The sequence below is a fragment of the Cherax quadricarinatus genome, chromosome 64 (assembly GCF_038502225.1).
Source record: "Cherax quadricarinatus isolate ZL_2023a chromosome 64, ASM3850222v1, whole genome shotgun sequence".
NCBI lineage: Eukaryota > Metazoa > Arthropoda > Malacostraca > Decapoda > Parastacidae > Cherax > Cherax quadricarinatus.
Window position 1 is genome coordinate 6175958 of NC_091355.1, and position 23586 is coordinate 6199543.

At 45.6% G+C, this 23586-nt stretch overlaps 1 protein-coding gene across 1 annotated transcript in view; it reads left to right on the forward strand.

Moving 5' to 3' along the window:
* The window catches only part of LOC128699979 (terminal nucleotidyltransferase 5C), a 402220-nt gene that overhangs the window by 242712 nt on the left and 135922 nt on the right, over window positions 1-23586 (forward strand). The window contains exon 2 of the mRNA XM_053792836.2: window positions 3769-6035. Within this exon, the coding sequence (XP_053648811.1) occupies window positions 3769-5043 (1275 nt within the window). The 3' untranslated portion in view covers window positions 5044-6035. The remainder of the gene's footprint in view (window positions 1-3768; window positions 6036-23586) is intronic.

The window sequence follows — 23586 nt, forward strand, 5'->3', positions numbered from 1 at the left end:
TTAAGAAATTTAGGTTCAACATTGTTCTGTATACATTAAAATTGTCTAATTATTTGTTACATAATTTATTATAAGTGAGGATTAATTAACATGTATTTATTAAATCTTCGCTGTCAGCTCGGTGAGGGGCTCTTGATCCAAGGAACTGTACCTCTCCCCCCCCCCTTCCTCTTCCATCCAGTCTGATTCTCATTCCGCAGGCAATATATGATCTCTGTGGGTTTAGCGCTTCCCCCCCTTGAATATAACACATTCACCCTTGCTAGATTTCTAGCTGGCACCAATCGCGGAAAAGCTAGCAAAATTCCCCGAAAATCTTGCACCGGTCCCGGGAAAGCTCGACATTTAGCTCACTCTGTAGTCTGATATTTTCAGTATTTTAAATACGTGTTGTTCAACCACTTTTGTTTCGCATTTCTTTTAAACAAATTCATTGTTCAGCTGTCGTACAACAAAAATATTATCGTGATTGGTTTGTAAGTTTTTAAATAACGAGGGTCAAGCCGCAAGTATCCTCTTCACCAGTTAAGGGTCACAGGACGGTCCCACTTGTACAACACAGGTTCTGGGCTACTGCTGTACAGGACGGTCCCGCTTATACAGCAGGTTAGGTTCTGGGCTACTGCTGTACAGGACGGTCCCGCTTATACAGCAGGTTAGGTTCTGAGCTACTGCTGTACAGGACGGTCCCGCTTATACAGCAGGTTGGTTCTGGGCTACTGCTGTATACCTAATATACGGATTAAACTGTAAATGCATTGAAAGACCTCCATCTTTCTGTCTTTCTGTCTTTCTGTCTTTCTGTCTGTCTGTCTGTCTGTCTGTCTGTCTGTCTGTCTGTCTGTCTGTCTGTCTGTCTGTCTGTCTGTCTGTCTGTCTGTCTCTCTCTCTCTCTCTCTCTCTCTCTCTCTCTCTCTCTCTCTCTCTCTCTCTCTCTCTCTCTCTCTCTGCGAGCATTTAAATAAGTGTTGGAGGGGGGGGGTACAGTTTTTGCTCCTGGAAACCACTAATCTGACTGACAAACAAGTGTTGGCTACGATATATTTTCTTTTCTGTTTAACACTTAACGACCACTCTGATGCCCCCCGAGCCTCGACAAGTTTTATATATATATATATATATATATATATATATATATATATATATATATAATACACATACACACACCCCGGTTACTTGATGGTTCAGAGGATCATCGCCCCCGCGGGCCGGTCCCAGGCCAGGCCTCGCTACTGCCACCCTGATCAGTGAGGCTGTTTGTTTGCTGCACACAGTCTCCCTAATACATTCCACGTGCTCACTCCTTACGCTTAAGTAGGTTATTAATTCACTTGTACAAACCTTGGTATTGGACACCGACAAACTGGTTTAGAAAGACAAGTGAGCAAGCCCTAGGATATATTAAATCGTGATCAAGGTCCTAGGACCGAAATGTTTTCTAAGGAACAGCGTATACTAAACTCACGACAAATAGAACGAAAGGAACATGGGAAAGACTTGGGAATAATTATGTCGGCTAACCTTTTTTTCAAAGGACACAATAAGACCAAGGTCACGACAGCCAGGAGGATGACGGGGTGGATAATGAGAACTTTCAAAACGAGGGAAGTAATGCCACTGGTGACAGTTTTCAAATAGCTAGTGCTCCCTCATTTTGAATATTGCTCAGTGTTGATGGCCCCTTTCTGGGCAAGAGAAATATCAGAGCTGGAATAGATCGCTTACGGCCCGCATAGAGCCAGTAAAGCATTTAAATTACTGGGAACACGTTAGTCTTCATTACTCACTGGAGTGGAAGAGAGAGAGAGAGAGAGAGAGAGAGAGAGAGAGAGAGAGAGAGAGAGAGAGAGAGAGAGAGAGAGAGAGAGAGAGAGAGAGAGAGAGAGACAGAGAGAGAGAGAGACAGAGAGAGAGAGAGACAGAGAGAGAGAGAGACAGAGAGAGAGAGAGACACAGAGAGAGAGAGAGACACAGAGAGAGAGAGAGACACAGAGAGAGAGAGAGACACAGAGAGAGAGAGAGACACAGAGAGAGAGAGAGACACAGAGAGAGAGAGAGACACAGAGAGAGAGAGAGACACAGAGAGAGAGAGAGACACAGAGAGAGAGAGACACAGAGAGAGAGAGAGAGACAGAGAGAGAGACAGAGAGAGAGAGACAGACAGAGAGACAGACAGAGAGACAGACAGACAGACAGAGAGACAGACAGAGACAGACAGACAGACAGACAGACAGACAGACAGACAGACAGACAGACATAATACATACCTGGAAAGTACTCGAGGGCCTGGTCCCAAATCTGCACACTGCCATAACATACTAGAGCGAGAGAGATAGAAATGCAAAATAAACCCAGTGAAAAGCAGGGGTGCGGTGGACACAAGGGAATACTAACAATATTCGTGACCCCAAATTATTCAACATCTTGCCAGAAAATAACAAACACTGTTGAAAGAAGTGTAGAAGTCTTCAAGAGGAAGCCTGGTTAACCAGGCTAGCACCAGACGAGCCTGGCCCATGACCGGACTCTGGGTGTAGAAACTCTCGAAATTTATCAAACGTATATTAGAGGTAAATGCCCAGGTGTTTGCTCACGTGTCATTCTAAACCATTATTTCACTTGCTTATTGTGTTTGTAGCTTTGAGTCGTAGCTTCTGGCCCCTCCTACTATTTAAGTTCACTTGGCCGGTACTTGTCTATAAGGTCTCTGTTTTAATAGTTTTATAATAAGTAAACCGCGATATGTGGCGGTAATTGCCCACAGGAAGTTTGTATAAAAAAATAAAGGATCTAAGACAACACTGTTTTTAATCGTATAGTTTTTAAAATGTTTAAAAGAAAGTTCCAAATCCGTGGTGATCATTCAGTGAGGTGGAGGCTTGATCCTCCGTCTCTAATGGAAGACAAACATGCTACCTAACTGTACTTACCTTGTCTCTTAAGTTATCAGAGAGTAACTCTCCTTGTTAGTCAATTCTTCGCTGTCCTTGTTACATTCTTTTCTGTCTTGTTTATCAGGTATTCCTTTCCCCCAGGGAAGGGGAGGGTGTCCCCGGCCTCCTCCTCCTGCTCCCCAACCTGATTTTCTGGCTCAGCCCCCTCAACGGGAGTGCCTTGATGCTGGTGGGGGGGGTCTTGATTAAAGGGATTGGATCTGTCTTCCCTTTCTTTAGATCGAATCCCATTCCCTCAGGCGCTGTATGTAATATCCACCTTGTAAATTAGTTTTCTATAAGGCCTTCACACAGTACAATTTGTGGTTTAGGTTTGTGTTTGTTTTATTGCTATGGAAGGATTTAGATAATCACTTAAGCATCCAAAATATTTAGGTCAGGCACTTTTACTATTCCTTATAAATGTGTAAATACAACCCCTCCCCCCCCCCCTCCGAATATTCTCATGTTTACATTAATAGCATTCCAATAGGCCAGTGAATGCATGTTGTATGGTGCAATGAACCTGTATGGTGGTCCACCCAGGACCCAGATTGGTAGGTGAGTGTGTTGGTTCAGTCAGTTGGAGCTGTGGTGTGTACGTGTATGTGTGTTGGTGGTGACGTAGTGGTCGCCGCACTCCCGCCACCTGCTACCCCTCACCACCCATGCTCACACCAACCCACTTGTCAGTTGACTAGTGGCTGTTGTGGAGCGAGGACCTGGCAGGGCTAGCAACACACGCACACGCACACACCACCATTCGCTCTTTTTAATAGGCTGTTTACTCAAGGCTCTACCTCAACTCACTCTTCGCCTCTCTGCCCCCTCACAGAGCGGCAGTCTGGCCCTGACTCAGGAGCGACTCCGCCTCAAGATGGAAGGGCTTGTTAACGTCAATATGGACGACCAACGGTTTGCTGTGTTGAGCTACGACCAAGTTAGACAACTGAACGACGTCTTGCACGAGGTGGTACCCATTCATGGTCGTGGCAACTTCCCCACGCTGGAGATTCGGCTGAGAGACCTGGTCTCCATGGTAAGGAGCAAGCTGGAGGCAGACTCCATGACTGTCAGAGACATACGCATCAACGGTGGAGCCGCCTCGCATATCTTAGCCACAGACAGCGACCAGGCCTATAACGATCTTGATCTCATCTTTGCCGTTGACCTTTGTACGCCTAGGAACTACGACAGGGTGAAGAACGCAGTGTTGGAGGTGTTGCTGGATTTCCTGCCGGAGGGGGTGAGCAAGAAGCGAATGTCTTCCTGCTCCATGAAGGAAGGGTATGTTAACAAGATGGTCAAAGTCAACGATACTGACCGCTGGTCTCTCATCTCGCTCTCCAACAACGGCGGCAGAAACGTCGAACTCAAGTTCGTAGACAGCATGAAGAGACAGTTTGAGTTTTCTGTAGATTCCTTCCAGATCGTTCTAGACTCGCTGCTCCTGTTCTACGAGTGCGCAGAGATGCCCATTAGCGAGAACTTTTACCCTACTGTGGTCGGAGAGAGCGTCTACGGTGACTTCCCCGAGGCACTCTACCACCTGCAGAAGAAGTTAATAGCCACTAAGAACCCAGAGGAAATCCGTGGGGGAGGCCTTCTAAAATACTGTAACCTGCTCGTTAAGGACTACGAGCCCGCTCGACCCGAGGAGATCAAAACACTGGAGAGATATATGTGCTCTCGCTTCTTCATCGACTTCCCCGATGTGACCCAGCAACAGTCTAAGCTGGAGGCGTATTTGTGGAACCACTTCGTGGGTCCTGATGAATCTCTACGCTACGAGTACTTGATGGTGCTTCACAGAGTGGTTGACGAGTCTACGGTCTGTCTAATGGGTCATGAGAGACGCCAGACACTAAATCTCATAGACGAGCTGGCATGTCAGGTCTTCTACACCGAGCAACAGCGCCTCTACGTCAAGCAGCAGCACTGTAGCGGCAGCAGCAGTAGCAGCTCTAGCAGCAGTAGCAGTTACGACGTGCACATAGCCCCTCCTCCGCCCGTTATCTACAGCAATGGCTACTACTACGCCCCTATCGTGCCCGCGCCCGCGCCGCCACAGCCCTACACGTGCACGTGCGGGTGGTTGCAGTGTGCTTAATGCACGTGCGTACCCGGGCCCCACGGGTTCGAGCCCCTCCGGGTCCGTTAGTGCCAAGAGTAAACACTGGTGACGCTGTGGTTGGTGGGGTGGGCGAGCCCCACTACGGCGCCCCCACCAGGACACTAGACTGACCCCACACTGCTCACCCTCCACCAGAGACTGTGAATCAGGCCAGTCGTGGCGGCAGTAGTAACAGCAGCAGGAAAAGCAGAATGCAACGGCGCTGACGCTGCAGCAGGAGGTACAACTCCTAGGTGCTGCTATCGCTGCTGCTGATGTTATTGCTGCTGCTTGTGCTAACCGCAGCGTCACCGCCCTTGTGATATGTACATGATTTGTGTGTAGTGCAGTAACGAGTCTCCAGGCCATAGCCACACAACAGTGTCCGTTTACATTAGCCAAAGGAGTATTATTATTTCATTATTGGTCAATTCTGGACACAGTTACCAGAAGTCGCCACCACGCCCAAACACACCACCATTCCTCAAGCCTCGCCTAGTGAGCCAAGGTGAACCACAGGTATAATAATCACTAGAGATGGAGCGCTGGTTATGCAGAGACCAAGTTAGTAAAAGCTCTAGAAATTACTTCCATGACACTAACAGCATTCCTGCCCTGAACGAGAAAACTGAAGAAAATGGTAAGTGACAACGGCTTGGCAGTCAGTTTGTGAAGCGGTGATTGTGTATTCTGTCAAGAGTGCCTCCACCTCTCCCTATCCCTTCCTCCACCACACTGGAGGGAAGCTCTGGCATCTCCTCCATACCCCCATTCTGCTCTTCGGCACCTCTATTACGACTCCTTCAGCATCGAGCGAACACCCTGGAGGTTGGTTCCACGTTGCGTCGTCTACGAGATCGCGCACCACCACCACCTCTGATCTACGCTTAGGACCCACCTGTTCACGACACTCCCTTCTTAACTGGAGGCTTTGTGTCCTGGTGGGTTCACAGCATAGTGGACGAACACTGCCCATCTCCCACAGTGAGGTGAGTACCCCTACCTTTATATGTTTAAACACTCATATTACAACCAATGTTAATAGTCATAATTCACTACAAAGATAACGAAGTAACTACACTATTAGTTTAGTATATTACACTACAATTATAGATTTTATGAACCCCTGAAGTTTGACAGTCTTACTTCCCCATAAAAAGTAAGTATTGTGGTTATATTTACATAGGTATGTTTAACAGACCGTTTTAAAAATATTTTCATCATGATACTGATGGTAGAGTATTATTTTGATCAAAAATAACCCAACAATGACAAACAATGAGATTTATTTCCTTTGTGGCTGATATTATTGCCCGTAATCTATAACAGTTTGAGACCCTGACTGGGAATGTACACGAGGTAACAGTAAGTGTTGACAGCACTGTCTTGCCTCACAGGACGTGTAACTTGTAACACGAACGTCTGTAGTGTGTTATTTAAGGTATTAACTTTATAATACTGATCCATATCAACTATGTTAGGTAGCGAGTGTGACGAATGCTGACGGAGATAATGATGGTAGTTTACACAAGGTGATTGTGTGGTGATAGTGATTGTAGAGATTGGGCTTTCATTGGTGATAGTGATGAGTAATTGTTGTGGTCGTCGTTATGGTGATTTTGTAGGTAGGAATTGTGGAGGTAGTAAGCCATGGTGATTAATGGGGATGAGTGGTGATTGTGGAGGGGAAAGTGATGGTGATTGTCGTGGTGGAATGGGGCTGGTGATAATTGTGGAAGTAATGATTGTGGAGTAGTGGTCATTGTAGAGGGTAGCGTTAGTGATTATGAAGAGATAATACTAATTTTGGTGGTATTTACGTTGGGTCATTATGGTGATTGCCTTTATACTTGTGAATTGTTTGCCTCCACCATTCCTTCGCCCAAGTCATTACGCTTTTTAACGATCCTTTAACTTAAATACTTTCATACATCCTTAGGGCCCATCTGTCTTCAGCTTCCACTTGTGTTCCCTTGTTCCTGGTCTTCTTAATTCACTCTGTACCTATCCGCCCTATTAAGTTCTAAGATTTTGTCGTAATCATGTCTTCCCTCTGTGTATTGTCTTTAGTAATTAACAACCAGATTCAGAGGTGAATGTTTGCCATGTAAAGCTGGATGTATAGCAGACCAGCATCATTGACCTCGGGGCTGTCACGGCTGGGAAGTGGCTGTCTCGGAGGGCCTTACCCACAGCAACCTCGGTCAGATGACCAAAAGCTCCAGCTGTGGGTCATCATATGACCCACGTCAGGAAACTGTTGTCCTGTTTCCTGACGAATCTTACCTAACCTAACCTGCAGGTTGAGGGTATTTGACCCCACATTATTTCACTTTTGAGACTGTTCACTGAAAATTGAAGAGACTTGGTACACTTCACCCATGGACACCTGTGGAGGAAGCATCCTGCTTCACTGCAACTTGTGTGCTGATGACTGGCTCACTAACTTTTTTTTTTCCTCCCCACAGCTTCTGGTTTTTACATTAAGCCGAGGCTTGTATACGACTAGATGTCTGCCAGAACCTTGGGAATACCTTCAGGTGATTAAATTAGTCTTATAATTTAATGTTGTGGTCTTTAAAGGAAGCATTTAAATATTGCATTACTTGGGTTACCTGGCTACCTGGAGGTTATTCCGGGGATCAACGCCCCCGCAGCCCGGTCCATGACCAGGCCTCCCGGTGGATCAGGGCCTGTTTAACAGGGGTCTCTTCAGGAGGTCGTCACCCTCGTGGCCCGGTCCTAGACCAGGCCTCTTGGTTGCTTGATCAATCCAGCTGTTAGTGCCCGCCACCCAGAGTCAAACAGGCCCTACAATCTGGCTAATCAGGAACTTTTTTCAGGAATCTGTTTAGTTCCCTCTTGAATAGTAGTGGGTTTATTGGTAATCCCCATTATGCGTGAAGGGAGGGCATCGAGTCGTGGTCCCTTTACACGTTCGAAGTTGTGTGTTCATAGCTCCACCTGCTTTTCATTGGAAGTATTCTCCACCGTCTGCCAAGCCTCTTGTGTTCATTAGCAGTAATTTCGGAATGCAGGCTTGGGACCAATCCCTCCAGTATCTTCCAGAAGTAGATTATAATGTATTTTTCTCGCCTACGTTCTAAGGCATACATATCTAGGAACCTTAAGCTATTCCAGCAATTTAGGTGTTTTATTTGGTTTATACGAACTTTGAAGGGTCTCTTTATTTTCCAACTCGGCAGTTTTGCCTGCCTTGAAGAGGACCGTTAGTACACAAGAAGATTGTTCGAGCGCAGAGAGAGAACGAGTGACCTAAAGGGTATCATCATTAGCTTGTCATCTCTTGTTTTGAAGGTTCTAGTTATCCTACCTATAATTTTTCTTGCAGCTACGATAATAACATGGATGTACGTCTTGAACATGATCTTGTGAAAACTCCAAGGTCTCTCCCAACCCAAACTTTCGTTTTAGTGATTAGAATTCGTCTTGTACGCCGATCTTTTTTTAATTTCCTCCATTCTTCAGTTGGTATGTTTTAAGGTAGTGTATGTAGAATAGTTATGGCAATGCTATGACATAGTTTGTTCTAAGTAATCATTAAATTTAATGTCTTTCCTTTTGTATACTCTGTTGATGTTATGCAGTTGGCACACACTTACAAATAAGTTTAATATTTATGAAAGTTCTATCCTTAGCGGTATTCGTAGTTTCTTTCACCTCTGTGTATACTAAGCCATTTGTTTGATGTGATAGTCTTGGTTTCCTGACTTGCTACTTAAGCTTCATCGACCGACATTACTGGTTTTTGATGTCTGAACCCCTTCATACCCACTCGTAAAACTCTGTATGCGGGTTGTCTCCTTCCGTATCCAATTCGTTCACTTCCTTACTACCTGCCTACCTAGAGGGTGTTCCGGGGGTAAGGGTCAACGTCCCCGCGGTCTAGTCCTTGACCAGGGGTCCCGGTGGATCTGGACCTGATAAGCCAGGTTGTTTATAAGGTCCATGTGACGAATTATTTAAGCTTCCATCAGTGTCTCCCCGCTCCTGGCCCGTGGATTCATCTCTTTACCCTATAAATTCTTCTCAGTGTGATGATTATGGGAGTGGTGGTTGTGGTGTGCAAGTTGTTGAAAAATTTACTCATAAGCCACTACAAACGAGTAAAAATAACTGTTGACTATCTCCCAGAGAGGACACTGGTATCCTGTAAACACAGTTTGAACACAGGTGGGTGAGAGCATCTTAGTGCAGTTGTTACATCTGTTGTCACATCTGAGAGGGGCTGCACCCTTGTATACTGCTCTGTAATCCCTGCAATCCGTATTTCTTGGATTTTTAAGCCGTGGTGAACCTCACTGGATTCTCTCGCTAACTTAAATCCTCCCTCTCCCTCACTTACCCCTCCACTCCTTCCAACCTTTCACCCACTGAAATTTCACTGCGTGTATCACATCTAGTTCAGCAAGTCGTTCTCAGTGTTTTGTTCTTATTCACTACAGTTATTTCATCATGTTTTGATTCTCCACACTCACTGTTGGCAAAACATAACCTTACAGATCATGTCAGTGTCTCGCTCTTTGTGTTACCAATCTCGCTGTCTCAATTCTTCCTCCTCTAAGAGTTCATTCTAGCATGTAGTAACGTCACTCTGGTTTACTGAGTTAATCTGATTAGTAATATGTATTAGCTTTCCTGGAGTTTAGTGTACCTGCAGAGTAATACAAGTGGATCGATTAGAAGAGTGCTGCTTCACTCTGGTTCCCTCTTGTATTTTACGTGTGGCGGCCTTCATTCTTCCTCATTCATACGTGCTGGCTCGCATCTGTCTCGTTCTTTACCTGTAAGACTTGTTCACACTCGTCTTGCGTAACTCCTTGCTACGTCACATTGCCTTTTCTTACACACTTGTATCTGCACTCCCCGATAACCACAGTAAATTCAGTTATGTTTAATAATTTTGTAAGTTTTTACTGGCGTGTAAAGACAAGTTAAAAATTTTAGCCAAGTAATTTGTGTGCTCGTGCGCGCTTCCCTCTGGTCTGGTCCAACCTTTTTCTCTTATTTTCATTCTCTCTCTTTTTTTTTTTTTTTTTTTTTTTTTACACAGGGTTTGACAAGGTTAAGGATCCCTAGCTTTATTGACAGCTATTTACAGGTTAAGGATTCCTAACTTTATTGGCAAGCTAAGAGCTGTTACCTACATCAGCTCATTTGAAAGCATTTTTATTGTTATGAGACATACAAGTAGGGAACAGGATGAAGTTGGAGCCATCTGTGGGCCAGCATTTTCATTTGATCAACTGACGTTATCTCGTTGACATCATTATGCTGCACGAATGTGTTCCATACTCGAGTCATCCTGGGTATGTATGATCTCAGATGGAGTGATGTTCTGGAGAAGGGTACAGCCAGAGTGAAGTTGCTGCTTTCTGCCCGTCTTGTGGCATAAAAGCTTGTTTCACGCTGTCCTCGAAGTGGATCCAAGTGTGGTATTTTGACAATATTGGCCTTGTACATAACAGTAAGGCCACCCACATCCCTATGTTGAAGGCTCTGCTGAAATGACAGATCTATCCAGGATGGGTCCAGGCGAGAGATGAGACGTCTTGCTCTGTTCTCTACTCTGTCAAGCAGTCGCAGATGAGAGGGGGGGCAGGCAAACCAAGAAAGTGGAGCATACTCAAGGTGTGAGCGTACTTGTGCCTCGTACAGGATCTTGCAACCCCTACTGTCAAGCAGATGCGAGATACGGCGAAGTGCTGTAAGCTTCCTGGCTGCCTTGTTTGCAAGATTTACAACATGGTTCTTCATGGTTAGTTTGGAGTCAAATTTCACCCCAAGGATATCAACTTCTCCAGGTGCCAACATCGTCCCATTCATCCTTACTACTGCACCAGCATTACCATCATGGTGCCTAGAGACGATCATCATTTGCGTTTTCTCAGGTGCAAATGTTACTTGCCATCTATTTCCCCAAGCTGATATAGCTCTCAGCTGGTGATTGATGTAGCTTAGAGCAAGCTGGCATTTCTTCTCTTGGATAAGTGAATGTCAGTGTACAGTCGTCTGCATATGCATGTGATTCTGGGATGAGATGAAGAAGGTCGTTGAAGTAGACATTCCATAACAGTGGACCCAGCACCACTTCCTTGTGGAACGCTTGCCCCAATAGGATGCCTTGCTGATTCCGTTCCATTGAGGACTACACTTAGAGATCTACCATGAAGGTAATCACTGAGGAGACATAGCGTAGAGCCTGCAATTCCCAGTGCTTGAAGTTTTGCTAATAGGCCCTGGTGCCACACCCGGTCGAAAGCGCCAGCAATGTCCAGTGCTACCACACAGCTGACTTTGGATTCAATCCAGTGACTGGTGCCACTTAGTGGAGAGTTTAACAACAGATCAGCAGCAGAGTAACCTTTCCTGAAGCCATATTGACGATCACAAAGTAGTGAGTGGTAGTCAAAAAAATCTGTCATTTGTCTTGAGATTTTTGTCTCAAGGATCTTACCAGTGATTGACAGGAGGGTGACACTGGTCTGTAGTTGCTGATTTCTGCTCTGCTCTTCTTTTTTGTGAACAGGGACTACATTTGCCTCTTTCCATGGAGAGGGCCATTTGCACTGTACTAGGCAGTGCTGAAAGATGCGAGTTAGAGGTGCTGCTAGCTCGTCTGCACATCTTCTCAACAATCTTGGGCTCAACTTGTCATGGGCCCCACAGCCTTTCCTGGTCAAGTGATTTAAGAAGGAAATGCACCTCCTCCTGCCTTATTGTCACCACTGACAGTTTTGACACAGTTCTTGCAGCTAGCCAAGGAGGGTCCTTGCTGGATCAGGAACTTGCATTTTGGTAGCAAAGTGTTCAGCAAAGAGGTCCGCCTTCTCTTGACTACTAGTAGAGTGGTCCCATCCTGTCGATTTAGAGGTGGAATAAGTTCATCAGGCAGATAACCTTGTCTGTCCTTGACCAGGGACCACCAGGCCTTTTGGAGCCTACCCTACCTGATGCTAACTTTCTTTTAGTGTCCACCTCCCATTTAGCAATGTCCCACTTTTGAACTCTCTCTCTCTCTCTGTCTCTCTCTCTCTCTCTCTCTCTCTCTCTCTCTCTCTCTCTCTCCCTCTCTCTCTCTCTCTCTCTCTCTCTCTTCCCTCTCTCTCTCTCTCTCTCTCTCTCTCTCTCTCTCTCCTCTCTCTCTCTTCTCTCTCTCTCTTCCCCTCTCTCTCTCTTCCCTCTCTCTCTCTCCCTCTCTCTCTCTCTCTCTCTCTTCCCTCTCTCTCTCTCTCTTCCCTCTCTCTCTCTCTGTCTCTCTCTCTCTCTCTCTCTCTCTCTCTCTCTCTCTCTCTCTCTCTCCTCTCTCTCTCTTCCCATCTCTCTCTTCTATTCCCTCATCTCTCTCTCTCTATCTCTCTCTCTCTCTCCCTCCTCTCTCTCTCTCTCTCTCTCTCCCTCTCTCTTCCCCTCTCTCTCTCCCTCTCTCTCTCTCTCTCTCTTCCCCTCTCTCTTCTACTCTCTCTCTCTCTTCCTCTCTCTCTCTCCCCCTCTTCTCTCTCTCTCTTCTCTCCCTCTCTTCTCTCTCTCTCTCTCTCTCTCTCTCTTCCTCTTCTCTCCCTCTCCTCCCTCTCTCTCTCCTCTCTCTTCTCCTCTCTCTCTCTTCTCTCTCTGTCTCTCTCTCTCTCTTATCTCCTCTCTCTCTCTCTCTCTCTCTCTCTCTTCCCTCTCTCTCATCCATAACTCCTTCTTCTCTCTCTCTCTTTCTATCTCTCTTCTCTCTCTCTCTCTCTCTCTCTCTCTCTCTCTCTCTCTCTCTCTCTCTCTCCTCTCTCTCTCCACTCTCTCTCTCTCTCCCCTCTCTCTCTCTTCCCTCCTCTCTCTCTCCTCTCTCTCCTCTCTCTCTTCTCTCTCTCTCCTCTCTCTCTCTCCTCTCTACTCTCTCTCTCTCTCTCTCTCTCTCTCTCTTCCCCTCTCTCTCTCTCTCTCTCACTCACTCTCTCTCTCCTCTCTCTCTCTCTCCCCATCTCTCTCCCTCTCTCTCTCTCCCCCTCTCTCTCTCTCTCTCTCTTCCCTCTCTCTCTCTCCCCTCTCTCTCTCCCTCTCTCTCCATCTCTCTCTCTCTCTCCCTCTCTCTTCCTCTCTCTTTTTCTCTCTCTCTCTCTCTCTTACCCTCTCTCTCTTCCCTCTCTCTCTCTCTCTCTCTCTCTCTCTCTCTCTCTCTCTCTCTCTCTCTCTCTCTCTTCTCTCTCTCTCTCTTCTCTTCCTCTTCCCTCTCTCTCTCCTCTCTCTCTCTCTCTCTACTCTCTTCTCTCTCTCTCTCCTCCTCTCTTCCCTCTCTCTCTCTCTTCTCTTCTCCCTGTACTCTATCATCCTCTCTCCGGGTAAGTTGCTCAGGACCTCCCACGGTTCCTGGGCTATTTCCCTCTGGCCCTCTATCCCTTAACCTTTCTTCGGCTATCCTTCCCGGTTCTTTATCTACAAGAATAGTGATATTCTCTCAAATCCATGTGTGGGACACCACTACCCCGCCAGGTATATTGATTATGCCCTCTCCTCTCCCCTTCCCATCGTGTCTCCCTCTTCCTTCTCTCCTCCCTCCCTTCCCCCCCTCATTCTCCCATTTCTGTCACAATCATCTTTCTTCTTCCTGTCAACTCCCGTCCCTTTTCTTGCCCAGGCATTCTTCTATCACCCCTACTTCTCTCCTCCCTCCTCCCTTACCTAACGACTTTACTACACGTCAGCCCTGCATGTGGCATCTCACGTCCCCACTCCCCCACAAACGTAATGGGAAGTTAGCTTAGTTCAGCGCGGGATACCTGTGGTTGAAGGTAGGGACGGGGGTGAGGTAGGAGGGATTGAGGGGGGAGGGATTGAAGGTCAGGGTGAGTGTCAGACCACAAACTCGGGTAACCCCAACACTTCAAGTCTGCTTAATTAATAATAATTAAGAGGCGACAATTTTACAGGGATTAATCACTTCTCACTAATTTAAGTGGAAGTGCATAGATCACTTGACGCACCAACTCCCTACACACACCTACTGGAACAACAGTGCAGAAAATAGAAAGTAGAACCTAACAGATAATTATATACATGTCGTGCCGAATAGGCCGAACATTATCGTCATTTGTCTTCATTAGCAAGGCGTTATCACCACTACATATAGGAGAAAAGCTGAGAATTTGTGTATGCAGTAATTTCGCCAAAATCATTTATGACCTAACATATCTATGACTGTTTGTTAGTATTACTGGTGACAATATCAAATATGTTTAGTTGGAGTTGAAGCTAAAATAATGTTCTTGTTATAATAAGGTTTAGGTAAGTTTCCTAAGATTCTTTTGTAAAATTGAAAATTTTTACATTAACATAAATAAGAAAAAATATATCTTGGCATATAAGAAAAATTTAGAAAGGACTTGATTTTTAAATGAGTTCTTGCTAATTGACCAGTTTACATATTCCAGGGGACGGACGGGCACGCACCGCACGCCACGCACGCACGCACGCACGCAGCGCACCGCACGCACGCACGCACGCGCACGCACGCATGCCACAGCACACACACCACACTACACACACACACCACACACACACACACACACACACACACACACACACACACACGGCACACACAGCAGCGAGTCATGGTACGTCGAGGTGGGAAAGTGAGTAAAAACACCTGTGACCAGCAGGGGTCCCGCGAGAGTCAGTCCTAGGACCAGTGCTGCTCTGGAAGTGATTTGTAGAACGACATGACGGAAGGAATAGACTCTGATGTCCCTGTTTGCAAGGAAGTGACGTGAAGTTGATAGAGAAGGATTCTCGATCAGAGAACCGAGCAGAACTACAAGGGATCTGGACAGGCTGCAGACCTGGTCAGCAATTGTGTTAGCTCCTGGGTTCCAGCAATCACCAGTGCAAGTCATGAAGGGGTGGGGAAGGGCCAAAGAAGGCCATTAGACGTATTCAGTCTAGAGGGGTCAGAGACTACAAACCTCACTCCAGGAAAGATCTTGTTGAGTATAACTGAGCACATCTCCTGAGCGCACATCAAGCCATAACTACTGTAGCATATGGGCGCCTAGCAAACCTCAGACAGCATTCGACATCTTAATAAGGAATCATTCAGGACCCCTGTACACCGTATACATTAGGCCCCATATTGGAGTATGCGGCACCAGTTCCTGAACCCACACTAGCCAGCCCCCACGTATTGAAGAACCGCCTAGGAGAAGTGCAAGGTTTTGCACAAGACAGATACCCAGGCTAGAGTGGTGTCCTACGAGGAGATTAAGGGGAAATCAACCTGACGACACTGGAGGACAGGAGAGATGAGGCAATATGATTATAACCACATAAAAAATACTGAGAGGAATTGACAAGGTGGACAAAGACAGGATGTTGCCAGGAGAGATTGGACACAGTAACAAGGGGAGGCTCGTTGGAAGCTGAAGACACAGATGAATCACAGTATTGAAGTATTTATTCAGCCACAGAGTAGTCAGTAAGATGCAGGAATAGTTGGGATGCGATGTAGGTAGGAAGGGTCAGGATTCCATATTTATAGCTTTAAGCAGAGGTATGATAAGAAGTCACAGCTCAGGAGAGTGACCTGAGTAGCGATCAGAGTGGAAGGGAGCGGGGCCAGGAGCTCGGACTCGACACACCTCAGCTAGGTGAGTACACACACACACACACACACACACACACACACACACACACACACACACACACACACACACACACACACACACACTCACACTCACACCTCACTCACACACACACACACTCCCCACACACTCTCTACACACACACTCAACACACACACTCACCAACAACACACTCTCACACTCACACACACACACACTCACACACACCTCACACACACTCCAACACACACCTCCACCACACACACTCCACACACACACTCACACTACACACTCACACACAACTCACACCTCTAACACACTCTCACACACACCTCCTCACACCTCTCCTCACCTCTCACACCTCCTCCCCACCTCCTCACTCTACCCCTCCACTCACCATCTCCACTCACACCCCCTCCTCAACCTCCCCACTCCACACACACCTCCCACACACACACTCACCCCCACACCTCCACTCCTCACACACACACTCACACACACACACACACACTCACACACACTCCCACACACACACTCACACACACACTCACACACACACTCACACACACACTCACACACACTCACACACACACTCCACTCCACACACACTCACACACACACTCACACACACTCACCACACACACTCCACACACTCCACACACACACACTCACACACTCACACACACACTCCTCACACACACTCCACACACCTCTCTCACACACTCACCTCTCACACACTCTCACACACACTCTCACACCTCTCACACACTCTCTCACACACTCACACTCTCACACCTCTCACACCTCACACTAATTATATATATATATATATATATATATATATATATATATATATATATATATATATATATATATAATAATATAATAATTAGCAATAAGATCACAGTAAACAGGTGATATCAGAATATGCAAAACAACCACTATGAAAGAATAGTGAAATTCCAAGCGCTTTCGTGACTTCTCACATTATCAAGGAATATAGTTCCTTGATAATTTGAGAAGTCACAAATTCTTTCATTTTTTTTCATAGTGATTGTTCTGCATATATATGATTATTATTTCCTAATATTAATGTAGGTATGCAAAATAAGCCACTACTAGGGATGCCAAGCCCATGACGATACTCTTCAGGTCGCTTGTTCTATCTAGGCTGGAATATTGTCGCACACTAACAGCACCTTTTAAGACAGGTGAAATTGCTGACCTAGAAAATGTACAGAGAACCTTCACGGCACGCATAACGGAGATAAAACACCTCAATTACTGGGAGCGCTTGAAGTTCCTGAACCTGTACTCCCTGGAACGCAGGCGGGAAAGATGCATGATTATATACACCTGGAAAATCCTAGAGGGACTAGTACCGAACTTGCACACGAAAATCACTCACAATGAAAGCAAAAGACTCGGCAGACGATGCAACATCCCCCCAATGAAAAGCAGGGGTGTCACTAGCACGTTAAGAGACGATACAATAAGTGTCAGGGGCCCGAGACTGTTCAACTGCCTCCCAGCATACATAAGGGGGATTACCAATAGACCCCTGGCTGTCTTCAAGCAGGTACTGGACAAGCACCTAAAGTCGGTACCTGACCAGCCGGGCTGTGGCTCGAACGTTGGATTGCGTGCAGCCAGCAGTAACAGCCTGGTTAATCAGGCTCTGATCCACCATGAGGCCTGGTCACAGACCGGGCCGCGGGGGCGTTGACCCCCGGAACTCTCCAAGTAAACTGTGGTAAACAGTAGCTCTTGGCCTTTCGTACTTCGTCAGGAGTTTATACAGTTTTTGCCAGGGTTCAACAGGTAGGTTGAAAGAAATTCAGAGGTAGGTAGGTACATTATAGTTTGTAGATTTACGTAATTCTTCTCCAAACAATAACCTGTATCCTTTCCAAATAGTAGCCTGTGTTCCAAACAATAGCCTGTGTCCATGTGGTTTGTCTAGTATCACCGCCGCATTCCTACCTCTTGATATATTTTTTTCCCCTAAGCTTACATGTTGCAACTCTTGCAACATTGCCAAGCTCCTGACTAGGCACGGAAGTGCGAAAGCCCTAGAGCTAATGTTTTTCATTCCCTAGTGACTTATTTTAGAGATTGTTGTGCATTGCGTGTGCGCACGTATGTACGTACTCGCCTATACATGGTTGCAGGGAGTGTTGTTTGCATGTGCGTGCGCATACACACAAACCTGAGACGCGAAGACGTACAATATCAACTCAAGGCCATTTGCACTGTTACCAGTGCTTCATCAGGAGCTTGCAAATGAGTAAATTGTGAAATGAAATGGAAAAAATCTCAGGAATTGAGTAGCGCAGTGCCATTACCACCGTCACGAGTTGTATGTATAGTATATAAGGAAAGTTCGAGAAACGAGTTCAAGGAGGGGTCGAAACTCGAGATACTGAATGTACTTTTATATTCCTATAACTTTTATAAAGTCACTCGGTACTTTACCAAATACCAGATATTTTGTACTTATAAATGCTGGAATTGCTTCCAGGAAGAAATGGTTGAAGGTAATGATACTGAGGGGGGAAAATTCACTGTCCTAGACAGTGCACCAAAATCTTTTTCACACCTCGCGCAGCTGTCTCGCACTCCGTCCAGTCTTGGAATGCACCGTACAGCCCTGTTGGTTTTTGGGCGTGCTGTGCACACAGTTTGGAGTACCGTTCAGGTCTGTTCATTTCACTGGGTTTGAGGATTCGTGGTCCTTCGAAGTGTTCTAACTGCTCTAGACTCGTGTAGCATCTGCTGTTCTGCAGTGTGTTCAAATATGTAGTGTTTTATTCTATAATTATATTCTGTAGTGTGCAGTTTTGTAATTTGTATTCTGTAATGTTCAGTCTTTCGTTGTTTTTATTTTGTCTAGTAATTACTGTTCTGTAGGCTGAACTTTTTCCGTATACTTGATCTTGCCAATTTGTTGATCAGGAAACCACAGTTAACGTAACTGTATCATGATGACTTGTTCACTGGGTCATTGAGAACATCTTGGAATGTTGTTTAAATGGTTCTTGCTGGACGGCACAAGGTCGCTCGATACTGTGGGGGGGATGGGGTGTAGCAATTGACTCGTCACACAGATGACGTGCGCTTGCACATGCCAAGTATGCATCTCGTCCCTCACCCCCCCCTCTCTCTCAAAAAAAAAAATCGATCACGTACCTACGGAAGAGTAACGAGAGTAAGAAGACACTGAATACAACCTGGGAGGAGAGACATTGCAAATAAGGTGAGACTAGAAAGCTCCGGGCGTAAGCATTGCACCAAGCGTATCATAAGTACATCTAGATCGTGTAACATCACCAGCATACACAGAACTAGGTGACATCAGCACGACTTTCAGGAATACCTGAACGATGATTCATGAAGTGATTGTTTACAACTTACGCTATGTCCATATTGAGCATGCGGCGCCAGCATGGAATCCACACTTGATAAGCGTATCAAAGAAATTAAAGATGACTATTCCCTGGAGGCCACTAGCCGTTAAAGGTTTTCACGATGGGGACCCAGGAGCTATGAATCGACACGTGACAACACATTCATGTTAGGCAGTACTTAATCTCGCACGATACAAATGTTGAATGTGTTGAATGATGAAGTAAAGCAAATTCAATACACTAGTTTAAAGATCAAGTACAATAAGGGTCCATAAGACACTCTTGTACTAGGCGGGGATCAGATACAGAGGCTCGACCCTCCTCGCAGACAGATAGGCTAGTACATACACAACACGTCACTACAGATAGGCTAGTACATAAACAACACACGTCACTACAGATAGGCTAGTACATAAACACAACACACGTCACTAGAGGGACTTGGTACAACAAGTGATAAAAAGGGAGACCGCTAGTTAACTACAATGAAAGTGGAGCATGACAGTATATCTCAGTAACACTGAACATAACATGATGCAGTTTAAACACCGATCGTGGGCGTTAAGCTGTTATACATAGATGCCTTAATTTAGGCTAACGTAACAAACTTAATTTAATTTAGATTGGGCAGAAATCAAAGCACTGTAAATGTGCGATAGTGCACCAACAGCTTAGTTGGGGAAAAAGGCAGAAATCTTCAGCTTTTTCCTTGGGTGTTGTGTGCGTTTTATTTATTTTTAATTGCTAAGAGTACTGAGGGGCCCTTCCAGTCAAGGTGCTCTTCACATCTCGACCTCTTCCTTCAACAACTTCCTACACACGCGATAGTTACCAGAATACTAGAAAGGTGTAGTTGTGGTACTTAAGTCCGAGCAAGGAAAAAAATTATGCATTAATTTATAACCTAGTATCTGTTGCATGTAAAGTGCCAAAGTTTTGGAGGAGATAAGTAAGTGTTGGAACACTGTTACAAGAGGAGCTTCAGAGACATCCAACTTGGCTTTATGAATGACAGGCCCCAGTCTTATGACAGCGTTCAGAAATGAATGCTAAGATAACTAAATCATACTTTTGCACAGAGTTATAATCTGGTGTTTGTATAGTTTGTGTATGGTAAAACCTGAACTGCGGGAAAGCAATTAGCAGTTCCTATCCAAAAACTGATATCTAATTAAATGGCAAAAGACACTAAGAGGGATTAGGACGGGTGATTGTATGAAGAGGAAGAGATCAGTGCTAGGATCGCCATAATTTCTAATTTATGTAAATGATCTGTCAGATAAAATAGTTATATACTGTATGTTTTGTAGATATGTTTGAAAAAAAAAAAAGTTATTTCAGAGGATTGATTTCAGGAATGATCGAACAAGTGAATGACAGTTAATCCCATGAAAAGGGGCGTGATGCAAATTGCGTAGACTTTTACGTAAAGGGGTGCAGATTGAGGGAAGAGAGCGTATTGGACATGCGAGCGAATATCACAGGGAACACAGCTCGAGTAGAGGCGGCTGGCATCAACCCTGTAACCTAAGCAGTGTGAGGTTGGCAAACCTCGGGTAAACTTTCAACCATGACGTGTGGGAAGTTAGTGCTAGCAATGAAACAGGGCATGGAGGAAATAGACTATGAAGGGCAACGGGAAATAGAAAAATAGCAGAGCAAGAATTTGCAAGGTAAGGATTAGAAAGGGAACAGAGGGGTCTAGTTGAAAATGACAAAATTTTGGGATTAAACATGCGTTTTTTAAAACCCACAAAGGGAAAATGAATGTGAAAGATGCTGATGAGGCTGAAGGAAAGGACGACCACTCATGAAAGATGCAGGTATGTGAGAAACTATTGAAGAAATTGCTATGAATGATAGAAAATAGGATAGAGCAACAAATATTACAGCATAATCCCCAGGAAGGTGAAGCTACAGGTGTAGCTGGACCAAAAGCTATGGGAACAGATAACTTATCACCCTGGGTAGTGAAGTCTAACCCCCGACCCTCTTGCGATACGATAGTCACCAGGTAAGGGATAGTTACCATCCTTGTGGGAAGCAAATGTGTTGTATTTTACTGAGCCAGTCATGATAGTCACCAGGTAAATGTGACTAGCTACCAGCCGTGTAAGAAGCCGGGCATGTAGTATATACGTTAATGTAAATAAATGCAGGTAGCTTTTTAAATTCAACCCTAGTATTTTAACTGATCTTTGTTTTGTTTGCACTTTTATACTTGCCTAGTTGTTTGCAGGTATTGATTTAGAGCTCTAGCTCTGCCTCTTATGTACCAGCGTCTTTTGAATATTTTCATTTTTGTAATTTAATTTTGGCCAGACCGTGGTTGTGTATAATTTGTCCAAAACACTGAATTACCTGACACACAAGTTAGCAGTCCCACAACTGCTTCCCTTTTATAATGTACACAGCACCAACGTGGAAGCCGAAATGGCTGGTAGCTTTTACAACCAGAGGCCTCCGTAACTGTGGAGGGTACACTGATGTGTATGAAGTGAGAGTGCAGGAACTCCAAATATTTTGGAAGCCCCCCAAAAAAAAAAAAAAAAAAAAAAAAAAAATATATATATATAGTATACAAGAAGCTCAGACGAATTAACAGGGCGGACAAAAACAGCTTGAAATGAGATGCAACAAGACATGGGGTAGAAACATAAGCACTTCTGCCTTGAGGTGGTAGTATAGTGGAAAGTGAAGATGCATTTACAAACTCTAGTTTCGATAATTGGTGAAAATCGTAAGAAGACTGTAGACACTTGTTCTCTCTAGGCTGGAATACTGCTGTACATTAACATCTCCATTCAAAGCTGGTGAAATCGCAGATCTAGAGAGTGTACAGAGATCCTTTACTGCACGTATAAGTTCTGTCAAACACCTTAACTACTGGGAACGCTTGGAAGCACTTGACTTGTACTCGTTGGAACGCAGGAGGGAGAGATATATCATAATCTACACTTGGAAAATCTTGGAAGGAATGGTCCCAAATCTGCACACAGAAATCCTCCCTACGAAAGTAAAAGGACTGGGCAGGCGATGCAAAATGCCCCCAATAAAAAGTAGGGAGGGGCGCCATTGGTACAATAAGGGGAAAACACCATAAGTGTCCGGGGCCCAAGACTGTTCAACAGCCTCCCCATCAAGCATTAGGGGAATTGCCAATAAACCCTGGCTGCCTTCAAGAGAGAGGCTGGACAGATACCTAAAGTCAGTGCCGGATCAGCCGGGCTGTGGCTCGTACGTTGGACTGCGTGCGGCCAGCAGGTAACCTAGCCTTAGTCAGGGCCCTGATCCATCGGGAGGCCTGGTCGTGGACCGGGCCGCGGGGGCGTTGATCCCCGGAATAACCTCCAGGTAACCTCTGGTAAGAACAGGACACTAACTCTTGACGTGCTAATTTAGTATTAGCTGATGGGTACCAGTCTGTCAGTTTCCTCGTTAGTTTCAATAAATACGTTAAGAACCTAATGATAATGACAATAGTATATGAAGCAGGGATCAAGTGATGTAACTCAGCCTGCAAACATAAAAGCTTCCCTTCTGAATTGATGTTTTTTTTTAAATGACCTACATTTAAACTGTACAAGTTTTTGTATTTTTGTGAAAGGTCTTAAATTTTGTGAGTGAATTGTATGTTTGGTTATGCGAGTTTTATTGTCGAGTGTGTCAACTAACCTTCCAGGACTGCTTTCTCTCTCTCTCTCTCTCTCTCTCTCTCTCTCCTCTCTCTCTCCTCTCTCCTCTCTCTCTCCTCTCTCTCTCCTCTCTCTCTCCTCTCTCTCTCTCCTCTCTCTCTCCTCTCTCTCTCTCCTCTCTCTCTCTCCTCTCTATCTCTCCTCTCTTCTCCTCCTCCTCTCTCTCTCCTCTCTCCTCTCGATCTCTCCTCCTCTCTTCTCTCCTCTCTATCTCCTCCTCTCTCTCCTCTCTTAATCTCTCCTCCTCGGATCTCCTCCTCTTTATTGTCTCCTCTCCTCTATCTCTCCTCTCTCTTCTCTCCTCTCCTCTCTCTCTCTCCTCCTCTCTCCTCTCCTCTCTCTCCTCTCTCTCAACTCTCCTCTCCTCTCCTCTCTCTCCTCTCTCTCTCCTCCTCTCTCTCCTCCTCTCTCTCCGCTACCTCTCTCTCTCTCTCTCTCTCTCCTCTCCTCTCTCTCTCCTCTCCTCTCTCTCACCTCTCTCTCCTCTCCTCTCTCCTCCTCTCTCCTCCTCTCTCTCCCTCTCCTCTCTCTCTCCTCTCTCTCCTCTCTCTCTCTCTCCTCCTCTCTCTCTCTCCTCCTCTCTCTCCTCTCCCTCTCTCTCCTCTCCTCTCTCTCCTCTCCTCTCTCTCCTCTCCCTCTCTCTCCTCCTCTCTCCTCCTCTCTCTCCTCCTCTCTCTCTCTCCTCCTCTCTCCTCCTCTCCTCCTCTCCTCTCTCCTCTCCTCTCTCTCCTCCTCTCTCCTCCTCTCTCTCTCCTCTCTCTCTCTCCTCTCCTCTCTCTCTCCTCCTCCTCTCTCTCTCCTCTCCTCCTCTCTCTCTCT